This window comes from Pipistrellus hanaki (assembly GCF_964339955.1).
Source record: "Pipistrellus hanaki genome assembly, chromosome: 1".
NCBI classification, from domain to species: Eukaryota; Metazoa; Chordata; class Mammalia; order Chiroptera; family Vespertilionidae; genus Pipistrellus; species Pipistrellus hanaki.
The window spans coordinates 64584702-64597818 of NC_140503.1; the positions used below are offsets into that span (position 1 = coordinate 64584702).

Genomic DNA, 13117 nt, shown 5'->3' on the forward strand with positions numbered 1-13117 from the left:
TTATTGGAATTATTAGTTTCTAGGTTTTTCTAAAAAGTTGCTTTTTAACATTTAAAGTGAAATACAAATTTTCCAGGAGTTCAAATCCTTTTTAAAAAGTAACCCTCCTAGTAATGGCCAAGTAGCTCAGTTATTTAAAGTGTTGTTTAAGGTTTTGGGTTCATCCAGTCAGGGCATAAAAAGCAACCAATGAATGCATAGATAGGTGGAACAACAAAAATTAATGTTTCTCTCTCTAATAATAATTTTTTTAAAAAAAAGTAACCCCACATACAATTCAGGCTAAGTGAAAGTAAGCACTCATTATTTCATAAACCTTTCTTCTCAAGAATTAAAAGTTCTTTTTAACATTCTCTTAACTCTCATTAAAAAAAAAAAAAATGATACCAAGGGAGAAGTTACATTTATCTTAACATCTCTCTTAGGTATGACACATTTCCCTGGTTTTACAGATGGAAAATCAAGCACAAAGACAGGTTATGTGATTTGTCAAGGACCAAGTTAACTGTGAACACCAAGATGTGGTTATTTAATTAGTGAATTTTGTTTTGAAAAGGCCTTTTTAACCATTTAGATTGGAGTACCCCAAGAATACAAAACCTTCTGTCAAAGACAATATAATTTATTTGGATAAAATCAACATCTTGGTTAGTCTTTCAAAAACCTTAAAGTTCCTAATAAAAATCCAAATTTGGGTAATTCATTTGCATGTCTATCCTCCTGTCTACTTTCTAATTCCTACCATCTCTCATCCCTGATAGGGCCATTATTACATGAGACCCTAACATCCCTAATATTCTCAACTCCTCTCAGGTAAGCCCTTCCCTTTTCTTACCCTCCTCCCTGATATCCTCCTCTTCAACCTCCAATTCCAAAATCCTTATTCCTGTCTCTTTAAATTGTAGAGGCAGATGTCAGCATTCACACTCCCACTCTAAGCTGCTCATCCCACACTCACATTAAATACATTGGCCTTGGCTCAGGATTCCTCTCCACCTCAACTCCTAATACCAATCCAGAAACTTGAACAGCCACATTGTTGACCTTTTAAAACATCCTAGCAGATCATGGCTCCTCTACTCCTACAACCTGTTTTTACTTTAATCTTCCCTCACATGTCAACACTCTTGAGTCTGTGTTCTCTGATCAAAATCTAACTTTCAATTTTCCCCACTTTCACTCATGTGTCCATTAACTTTATCAGAACTTCCAGTCCCTCAAATCAGCTGTCAATTCTATGTGTCTACCTATCACTTCAAGCTTACTTTGTTTAAAATCGAGTCTGGCCATTAAGTATTTGAGATACAGTATAAATATCACATTGCATTTTGAATCTCATTTCTACCACTTACTCCCTTGTGTGGCTGTGGGCAAGTTACTAAACCTCTCCTAAATCTCAGTTATCTCTATCTGTAACTATGGATAATACTAAGCTCACATGGTCCTTAGAAGGATTAAATCTGACAAGCAGTAAAACAGTTGATAGGCTCCAATTTACTAGGCCTTGCTCTATCAATTGCCCATCTTTTTAAACTTTTTTTTCTTTCTCTGCATAACTGACATTACCTCATTTAACAAATAATCTCAACTCCCAGCATTCCCCTAAATGAGTATAATCTTACTCTTTGTTGTTTCCATTTCATCACTTCCCATTTTAACATTTTCTCTCTGAACTCTCCTACCCCTCAAGACTTTCTTCCTGTCTTTTAGTGTCTCTTCTTACACTCGCTTAAAAACACTGCTATTGCCCAGCCCGTGTGACTCAGTGGGTGAGTGTTGACCTATGAACCAGAAGGTCATGGTTCAATTCAAGGTCAGAGCACATGTGCCAGTGCAGGCTCAGTCCCCAGTAGGGGGCATGCAGAAGACAGCGGATCAGTGATTCTCTCTCATCATTGATGTTTTTATCTCTCCCCCCCTCTCCCTTCCTCTCTGAAATCAATTAAAAATAAAAAATAAAAAAACAAGAACAAAAACTGCTGTTTCTAACTATTCAACTTCCCATTTCTACTTAATATTATCTTTGGGCAATTTTCCACTAGCTTCAACTATTACATATGCTGATTATGTTGCCTCTAACTGCTCTCTTAACATTCTTTGGGCACCTAACCTATAATTTGAAACACCGTATGGGGTATTTTATACCTTGACTAGTGGCCCAGTGCACGAAATTCTTGCATATTAAAAGGGGATTAGAGGAAATAATTTAATATTGCTACTTGCCCTTTCTCTATAATAGAAGTGTCAGAGATGAAAGAAAATAAGTAAAATGATTATGAAAACCTTCCTCCTATCAGAGTCTGGGGCACACCACAGGACCCAGAGTCAAGTTCCCGCCCACCAACCCACATGCACCTCAAAATCATGTTAGACCCAGACACCACCCCACAATTGGGCTAGATCACATGTGTCAAACACAAGGCCCGCGGGCCAAATCCGGCCGGCCAGGCCTTGCAATGTGGCCCGCACCGCGCTGTCATCACTGCACTCCGCTGTCAGTTTATGACATTGTCAGTTTATGATTGTTCAGTAAACCATTCGGCCCGCGATTTAGGCTGGATTTTAGATTTTGGCCCCTTCTCTGATTGAGTTCGACACCCCTAGGCTAGATCCAGACCTGGCTAGTTCACCCTCGTCAAGCCCCACCAGGCAGGGAATGTAGCCTCAGATCCCCTTGCCCAACGCCAGGATGGGATGTTTGCCTTGAGGTCCCCCATCAAGCCCCGCCAGGAAGGGGGACGCAGTCTTAGGTCCTCTGGCCTGGTGCTGGGGTGGAGGTACAGCCCGAGGTCTCCTAGCCTGGCGCTGGGGCGGGGGGAGCAGCCTGAGATCCCTTAGCCCAGCACCAGGACAGGAAGTGCACCTTGAGGTCCTCCAGCAAGCCCCACCAGGCGGGGGACGTGGCCTCAGGTCCCCTGGCCGGCTCCAGAGTGGGGGTCGCAGCCTGAGGTCCCCAATCAAGCCTCAAGGGGCAGGGGTGGGCGTAGCCTCAGGTCCCTGCTGATTGCTCCTTAAGGCTCCTTATGGGAACTTGGCCTCACATGTGTGCGTAGCCATCTTTGTGACAGAATGATGGTCAATTAGCATATTCCCTCTTTATTAGATAGGATACCTAGTAGGCACCCACAAATTAAAAAGTATCAAAATTGAGTTATTTTCCCCTTAAAAAAATGTCTCTTCCTCTTCCCACTTCATTTAAAAGCATCACAGCCACCCAAATTTAAAATGCTGAAATCATCCCACACTCATCCTACTTCCTTCACATCCAGTCACATAATCACACTTACTGGAAATCTAAACTGCCTTACAAATTCATCCTCAACAGTTCCAAAAGAACTATTCCCAGCGGTTCTTTACCTTCATCATTATTATACATCTTCCTCCTCAATGAGAGTTCATTTTCTTTTCCTTCCTTTTCCCTCTAATCACCTGTACAAAGGAACCCTCATATTCACCGTTCTACACAAATCTGACATCACTTCCTTACTTAAAATATTGTTCCCCACTGTCTACAAGATAAAGACGTAAGCTGGTGCCTTTCATTATTATCCTTACTGATCGAAGTGATGAAGAGGGAGAGAAGCTCAAATAACAAATTTTCTGCAAATGCTTAGTGCTTTATCTGAAAAATTTATGTGAATTCTGTTCAAAATTAATGTTATTAACATACTGAACAGTTAAGTAAATTTCTCTCAACTTTTCAAAAGTGTTGAAATAGCTCCCAGGAGCCTCTGTCACATTTATCTTGTGGCCTCAGGCTCCAGACCTAGCCATCACCTTTGCTCCAAGATTGCTTGCGGATACACAGTTAAACACAAATCTATACTTACAATCTGGCCACCAACACCTTGTAATCTATCTCCCATTACTCCTCCAAACATGTTTACCCAAAAAGCCATTCCTTTTCTTCAAACGTTCTGTGCTTGCTTCCGTTTTACCCCCTTCCCACCCCACTTCTTGGAATACTTTTCCTCCTTCCATCTCATCTCTAGGTTCCATCTTATCTCTAGGTGACTCCTAAAATGGCACTTCTTTTCTGAAAACTTCCTTCACACATAATTCTCACCCTGCCATCCACCTCCAGATAGAATCATTTTCTCCGACAGCCTTGAATAACTTCCTAAGCAGAGCACTCATCACATTTCAGAGGGAAAGTGAAAGCAGTTATCCGGTTTTACTTATCTTTGTATCTCCAAGGCTAAGGAAAAGTCAAATGCCTAGGAGGCACTCAAATGTCACTGATCTGAAATTCTTGGAGAAAACGTTACTAATGAAATCTGTCCTGAAAAACTGTTAAGAAATACATATACACAATTCAACAACTAAAATTTTTGAAATGCTTTCACATATTATTAATGGGGCAAACCCAGAATTGATCTCGAATTCCAATCTCAAAATATCAATGTAATTAACAATAAAACAAACAAAAGTTTGTTAACTTTATGCCAAAGTTACTAAAACATTCTAATGTGGTGAAAGTAATGACAACTTTGAAAAAGTGGCATCAGAAAAGTCATGATTCACTAAATTTCTGGTAATCCAAAAGACTTGTGTGCATATAAACATAACCAATGGACTCAGACACCAGGGGGGTGAGGGCCTGTGCTGGGGGTAGGAGTGGCCGGGGAGAGGTCAATAGAGGAAAAATGAGACATATGTAATAATTTAAACAATAAAAAAATTAAAAACAAAAATACCACGTATTTGTGAAAGTAATCTCTAAACATGTGAATAAACAAATGAGATGCGTTCAATCATAAGCAACAGTATCATTAAATACAACCAGCAGAAAACAATTACATTCTACATTCTGAGTCATAAAGGCCTTTATCTAAATTATAATGTTAAAAAACTGATTAGATTGTTATTTCCAATCACTGTTGAATTTACTAAAGCTTATTCTTTGTACTCTAAATGTACAAAGAAATTGCCTTCCCAGATAATTGAAAAATTTCAGATACAAGGAAATCTTCACCCATCAATTCTATATTTATAAGTAACAGTAACGCTATCTATATTCAATGTGGTTCAGAAATACAAAGAAAACCACTTAGGATTCTATAATTACTGAGCTAAAAGAAATCCTAAAGATAAAATACAACACTCTCATTTTAAATCTGAAAAATTAAGTCTTAAATTCCAGGGAGAGAAATAATGTAATCTGTATTTATGAATATTTATATTGTAAACCTTTAAATTATGAACATTTACTTCCATATTATAGGCAGACATGGAATGACAGTATTACATTTCTGGCACTTATTAAAATTATTTCTCTCCTTTAATATTCAAATGTGATAAACTACATGGAGTTTGTTAGGTTGTTCCTTTCTTGCAATCTACAGATAATCCCAGCTTGAATGTGAGGCTGTTTTGTGTTTAGTTCACTGAATTGGGTTTAATTTGCTCTTTTTGAAAATTCTTGGCCATTATCTCTATTTCCTCTCCTCTATTATCACTTCTTTTGGAACTGCTGAACCTGTTTATCTTATCCTTCATGTTTCTTAATCTTCCCATTTTATATCCATATCTTTGGGTTCAGCCTTCTATAGCAGGAGATTCTTTTAAAATATGTTTTTTATTGATTTTAGAGAAAAGAAGAGAGAGGGAGAGAAACATGGATGGGCTACCTCCTGCAAGCCCCCTACAAAAGCCAGGCATGTGCCCTGAGTGGAATAAAGGGCAATCTCTCTGTGCAAGGGAGCATGCTCAACCAGCTGAGCCACACTGGCCAGGGCTCTGGCAGATCTTAAGCTTTTGTACCTTGGACCTCTTTGTCAGTCTAAAGAAGCCTATGGCCCCCTTCTCAGAACATTAAAGGCTTAAAACATAATGCATAAGATTACAAAAGAAATCAATTACATTGACATAAATATCAAAATATTTTAAATTTTGAAATAGCAATACAAAATACATGTGCTTCTTTTATTAACATATTAAAAAATAAGCTCTAGCAATAGTTTAATAACTATAATAATTTCAATAACTATAATAATTTCAAAAATTTAATAACTATAATAACTATAGTAAAGTGCTATTTCAAGATACCTATTAACCCCTGGATACCAATTGTACTGTTAAAAAAAAAAAAAAAAAAATCTGACTTCTATGGCCATTACGGGTGAATTATATTTTTTCAAAAATAAATAATGTTGATGTGATTTTGTTTAGAAACAGGGTTGTTGTAGAATGTAAAGAGAAAGTCATACTGGAGTAGGATGGGCTCCTAATCCAATATGACTGGTGTCCTTATACTAGTAAAAGGGCCATGTGCCCTAGCTGGTTTGCTCAGTGAATAGAGTGTCGGCCTGCGGACTGAAGGGTCCCAGGTTCGTTCAATTTTGGTCAAGGGGACATGCCCAGGTTGTGGGCTCGATCGATACCCCAGTTGGGGGCATGCAGGAGGCAGCCAATTAATGACTCTCTCATCACTGATGTTTCTCTCTCTCTCTCCCTTCCTCTCTGAAATAAAAAATATATATATTATAAAAAAGGAAAGGGGGCATGTGAAGATAGAGATACACAGAGAGAACACCATGCGATGATGAAAGCAGATTATGGAATTAGGCAGCTGCAAGCCAAGGAATGCCAAAGTTGCCATCAACCACATTAGCTAGGAAGAGGCAAGGATGGATTCACCCACTGATTTCAGAGCATGGTCCTGCCAACACCTTGATTTTGAACTTCTAACCTCCATAACTGTGAGACAACACATTTCTGTTGTTTTAAGCCGCCTAGTTTGTGATACTTTATTATGACAGTCCTAGGGAACTAATACAATTGCTGTCACAAGTACTTCTAATTCTGCTATGATTTGTTGGTATTTCCTTCAACCATGAATGTAAACAAGGTTGTTAGAGATTAGTAGTCTGAATTCTAAGAACTCAATGTCTCAAGCAATTTAACACCTCAGTATAAGAGCCATTACTAATAAACCATATTTTAACAAAAATAATATACTATGTTGAAACAAAAATACATCTTTTTTTTTTTTTTTTCATTTGAAACCATTCAGTTTGCCACAAAAATCAACACGTTAGGAGTTTATAATGACAATAGCTCAGGACTCTAAAATGAGATGCTGCAATGACACAAAATTTGTTATAAACAGCAAACTAAATCTGAATATTAAAAAATAAGGCCCAGAGATGGTAGCTCAGTTGGTTAATGCACAACACTGTTTCCAAACACCACGGTTGCAAGTTCAATCCCAGGTTAGGGCACAAACAATCTCAGGTTAAGGCACAAACAAGATGCAACCAATGAATGCATCAGTAAGAGGAACAATAAAGCGATATTTCTCTTTCTCTTAAATCTATCTATATATATCAAAGCCTAAGCAACCAAACGACCGGTCATTATGATGTGCACTGACCACCAGGGGGCAGACACTCAATGCAGAAGCTGCCCCCGGCGGTCAGTGGGCTCCCACAGCCAAGCTCCTATGGCTGGCCAACCTCTGGCCCTAATGGGGAGTGGGCAAGACGGCCCCCAATTGGCCCTGGTCGCTGGCCAGGCTGAGGGATCCCACCCAAACACAAATTTGTGCACTGGGCCTCTAGTGGGTCAATAAAAAAATTAAAAAATTAAATAAAAAATTTCATTATCTGTATTAGCTCCTTAAATGAATTAAATTACCTCTTAGTATTAGATTAACGTGATTTGTATGAATAACCAAATGAAAAGACTTACTTTGTTTGAACCTCTGGAACAATTAAAACACAAGGGTTGGTACCCTGTTAGTACAAGTACTCCTTTTAGAAATACCCAAATTGGTATTTAAACCCGATAGCCTTAAAAGGAGGCTTAAAAAAAAAAGCACTAAAAAGTTCTCCATCTATGATATATAATATCAAAGACACATAATAAGAAAATCTTAAAGGATTCTGAACATACTAATTGTTTCGATTTTTTATTTCAATTCATCAAAATTCATGCTTTTAATTCATCATCCTACCAGATCTCTACTAGAAGTTTTTCTTTCTTTTGCTTCAATATTTCACAAACAACAACATAATAAAATTAACAAATGTGTACGTTACAAGGCTAGTGACTTGCAGTACTTCTACCACTGCATTACTTTAGGGTGATTTAGCACAGGAAGGGGCCATGATAAAGCTCAGTTCAAATACCTTGATTTACAAGCAAACTGAGGCCCATAGAAGCTGTCACTTGCCCAGAATCACAGAAAAAAATTAGTGACAGTTAGGATAGCATTGCATCACCCAGTTCCAAGTCCAATGTTCTCTACACTATACCCTACTACATAAAGGTTAGTAAGAGTTAAATAAATGATCTGCAGATGACTTCTGTATGAGCACATACATTGTAATTTTATTTTATTATATAGTATTTTGTTTCAGTCCAGTTGTCCAAAAACAACCTCACAAGTTTATTTGCTTTTTCAAGTATCAATTTTATTTTACCGTCCAGCACCTTTTAAAAATAGGCACAAGATCTCATTTCCTCATTCAATTTGGCAAAAATTGCCCTGGCCACATGGCTCAGGTGGTTGGAGCAATGTCCCATATAGCGGGTTCAATTCCCAGTCAAGGCACACACCTAGGTTGCTGGCTGGGTCCAGGTGGGTGTGGGAGGCACCAGATGTTTGTTTCTCTCATATCTTTCTCTTTCTCTCTCAAAATCAATAAAAAGCATATACTTAGGTGAGAATTTTTTTTTAAATGGCAAAAATTTATTTCTAAGAGAAATGGACAGACATTTCAAAGTATAAGTACTGTGATACAGTGAGTTATTCTTTTCTAGAGGGCAATCTAAAAAATTTTTAAAGCTTACTTATTTTAACTCCATTCCTAGACTATCTCCAGGAAAAAGTAATATATTTGGATACAGACAGAACTCAGGATCAAATAAAGCACTGTTTAGAAATATCCAAAAATAGACTGACTAAAACTAATGCACATTATATACTGAATATAATGTAGCGATTAAAATTATATTCTAGAATGTAATGACATAGGAAAATATTCACAATATATTGAGCTATAATAATATCTGCTACACAATTCCATTTCTGCTAAAAATACACGCATATACATAAATTATATAATACATGAGCAAAGCATTTATCGGTGCTTGGCACATGGTAAAAAAATCCAATAAATGAATGTGATTTATGCATATCATATGAAAAGTGTGTTTATATATCAAATATTAAGACATCTTAGTAGAAATGCAAATAAGTTATTATTTTTTCACTTTAAAGACCATTTTGTACATTATCTGAAATAAACAATTCTCCTGCAGGGAAAGAATTATTTTTTTAAACTGCTCTTTTAACTCAGTTCCAGTTCCTACTAAAGATTGAAGAAAAGCAGAATTTTACCAACCCTTCCCAAAGTCTGATATTGCATAAGACAGAGTCTTACACGTAGTAGATCCTTCACTAATTCTTGAATCAATATATATCCACAATCAACTTCTGAGAGCTCTCTCTCTCTACACGTAACTCTTATTTCAAATAATAAAGCATATAATAGAGGAATTCAAAATGAAGTCACAAAGGCCTTACTGTATTTTACTACAATGGCTTAGAAAAGATTAAGGTTTCTCAAGATATTGGTGATTTTCACTTTTTTTTTTTTTTTCTACACTTGATCTTAGCCTAAAGGCCTAGAAGTGATTCATGTTTGTGTTTTTTTTAACGGTTGAAATTAAGTGTAAAAACATTCCAGTGTTAAAAATAATCTCTACTGTAATTAAATTCCTACTAATTGAGACTTTGAAAAAAACTGAGGAAAGAAAAAAATATACATAAGGATTTTATAAATAAAGTCCACATTACAGGGCAGTTTTAAACAGTTAAACCTTCAAGGGCATAGGCCATTTTATATATTTCTTTTGCCTTCATAATATATATGGTTAAACAATAAACTGCCACTTCAAAACATTACTTTATAATAAAGATGAGATATATAAATCACCAGAATAAAAGCTACATTCAAAACAAGTTTACTATGGTTTATCTAATGTACAATGTTGGCCCTAAGAAAACTGATTACCGGATGAACACATCACTTTCTAATATTAAAAAAAAATAATAATAAAATAAAATCCCAAGAGCTTGTTCCCATGAAGAGTTAAGATCTAATAGCAAAATATTATATGCTAAAACATTAATTTTGTCCTACAAAAACTAGCTTAACAAAGCTCCTAGGGAATAACATTAATAAAGCAGGATATATCTGTGAAAACAGAATTCCAAAAATATGGGTGGGATTTCCAAGTTGTCCCACACTAAGTACATTTAAAATTAGAGAGAGAGAGAGAGAGAGAGAGAGAGAGAGAGAGAGAAGCAATTTTCTCAGTAAAAACTGCCATTTCGTGTTTCAAATATCAACATCTTTGGGATTAAACCACTGGGAATATTTACTCATTTTTCGTGTAACAGCAAAATCATCCACTGACACCACTCCACCAAAAACTTGCTCTGAATTTGCTCATGTCAAATATTACAGAAAGAGCCATTTAGAAACCATTTTACACGTGTGTCAATCCGCATTCCCTCATTTGTTTTTCTATTAGCTGAGGTATTAAATATTTCACTTTAAATATGGTAATTAGTCTTTTCCTATCCCTCAAGTGAACTTGGCATGTTGACCCAAGCTTTCTTAAGAGACCCAAAAAAATATCGTCCTTCTGCTCAGAATTTGCAGCAGCTGCTCTCCTAACCAGGCGTTATCTGAGACACAGTCCTCCTTGATCTCGCTCAAAGTAGGTCTAATCTGCGGAAGGCAACGAGACAGTGTACTGCACTGTGAATGGACAGCCAGGTATTTTATGAATGGAGGCGGTCACGTGATCCCAGCACCTCCCCGAACTGATATTTCCCACATAACTGTGTCAACGTTCTGAGAACAGGGGTAGTTGTTTGTGTGTGCCCGTATGTTTCAGAATTTAACCTAAAACTCGCAATTTCCCTTACTTCCTGAACTCAAAAAAAATCTACGTGGAAGACAATCAAGCTTCGATTTTTTTTTTTCTTGGGAAATCCTTTTCAAGATGTCCAAGGTGATGGATGTTTAATTATGTTTTTATGAATGAAGAGTGTGCTATGCAAATGAGGGCGATTCACAAAAAAAGAGAGAACATGGCGGCGGCCACTTCTGCTTCCCGGCGGCACTGACACAGCAGCGATCCACCTTCTCCCTCACCCGCTCATCGGAGGCGCGTGCTGGGGGGAGGGCGGCGAAGGGAAAACGCTGCTTGGCGTTTCTCGAGCTATTTTATGTTAAACAGGCCTAGGCTTGGGACTTTCATTAAAAAGTTCTCTCAAAAGAGGTCTGACTCGAGGAATGCACTTCATTTAAAGGAATGCATCCTAGGGCTAGCCGTAACTCACTTAACTCTTTCCAACCCTCAAAAGATAAACAAAATTTGAATTACAAGAAAACGGAAGCTAATATCCCGCATGAACTTAAATCCAGTCTCAACAGAAAACATCTCACCCGATACTTCTCCAAGCAGCTGTTAGGTTAAAGCAAAAAATACTGCAAAAAAAAGGGCAAAATATTTGGCTTGAAAAACATAAGGACAGCAGCCCACATAAATAAAAACTTGAACCAGGCTGCTCTAGAAGTTCATCAATGAAGTCATCAACATAGTCAGCAACGGAAATAGTGTTAAATCAACACCAAGGTGTAAAGGGTGTGTTTTAAGATAGCTGAAAAACAAAAATTAGCATTCACAATTCTCCTAGGCACCTGACAAACACATGCCCAACGTTCGCAAAGGCACAATATAATGGTTCAACATCTCCCACACTCCAGGTGTCCATAATCCCATTAAATTCTTAAAAAAAAAAAAAAAAAAAAAAAAAAGTCCCCCTGGCCCCATTTTTTACAAGAATTTTACAGGTCATAAGTTTAAAAAAGGAGGGGAGGGGGCGGAGGCTTAATCTGTATTGAAGAGTCACTGACTCATCAAATTAAGATTCAAGAGCCGTTTGCTGCAGGAGGTGCTCCCACACATTAGTTTCCAAGTGAAATAAGCTATAAAGGAAACAGGATGCATATTCGGGATATGTTGATTGGCACGCTCCCGTGAAAAAAGGGACAGGCCAAAGGTCTTGCAGGCAAAGGGGTCATTATTTCTACCCTGCCTCCTCCATCCATCCACGCACCCACCCCCATCATCACTCCATCTCCTGGACATAAAACTGCCACCCACCCCCAACCCCCAATACCCTTCCCCAGAAGGAAGCAACTACATGGGGGTGGGAGGGGGTGAGTGCTGCCATGAAATGAAATGGCTCAAGAAACCAAATATTGTTTGCACCACAAGATGCACCCAACTCTCCAGGGCTGCAAGCCTCCCTGCACCCAAGTCATCGAGGGGTGCGGGGTAGAGGGTTGGGGGGGGGGGGGGAGAGCCGGCGGAGGAAGGAAGGATACGGGGGGGGGGGGGGGGTAAGGAATCAAGATCCATGGGGCGCTTGCTTACTCGTTGTCAGCAGTCGCCGTCTCCTCGCTCATCTTTCCCTCACCGTGATCCGATCTGGAGATGGAGGCGCAACAGCGGGAGGAGCAGCGGGAGGAGCAGCGGGAGCACCGAGGGGCCGGAGGCGGCGGCGGCGGCCGGGGGGGCGCGCGGGCAGCGGCTCAGGGGCCTCACCATGGTGGACGCCTCACGCGGAGCGGGGCCCCCCCAGCCGGGAACCCCGGCCGCCCCCGCAGGGGGGTGGCGGCGGCAGCCTCCGCCGTGGCGACCCCAGCCTCTCCCCTCGCTCGCCTCAGCTGCCCGGCCGGGAGGTCCGAGGAGGCCGGGGAGGAGAGGGGGAAAAAAAAAAAAAAAGAAAAAGAAAAAGGGGGGGGGCTGCCAAGGGCGACTGGAGAGCGGTGCTCCCGCCGCCGGGTGCTGAGCGGCGGGGAAGCAGCAGCCGGAGCAGAGGCGGCGCTGCCCTCAGGGATGCGGCGAGGAGGAAGCGGCGCTGCGCTGGGCGGCGGGGGCCGGCGCGGGGGTGCGGAGCCCGGGCTCCGGGCGGCGGCGGCGGCGCGGTGCTACCGGCGCCCAGCCCACCATCTCCCGCCCCGCGGCCGGCGCCCGCTCAGCCCCCGCGGCGGCGGCGGCGGCGGCGGCGGCGGCAGCGAGTGGGGCC

The 13117-nt window shown here is 40.0% G+C and overlaps 1 protein-coding gene across 1 annotated transcript in view; it reads right to left on the bottom strand.

Moving 5' to 3' along the window:
• The window catches only part of SPRED1 (sprouty related EVH1 domain containing 1), an 89301-nt gene extending 76672 nt beyond the window's left edge, over positions 1–12629 (bottom strand). Inside the window, exon 1 of the mRNA XM_084869861.1 lies at positions 12463–12629. Within this exon, the coding sequence (XP_084725987.1) occupies positions 12463–12494 (32 nt within the window). The 5' untranslated portion in view covers positions 12495–12629. The remainder of the gene's footprint in view (positions 1–12462) is intronic.
• Between the last annotated feature and the right edge of the window lie 488 nt (positions 12630–13117).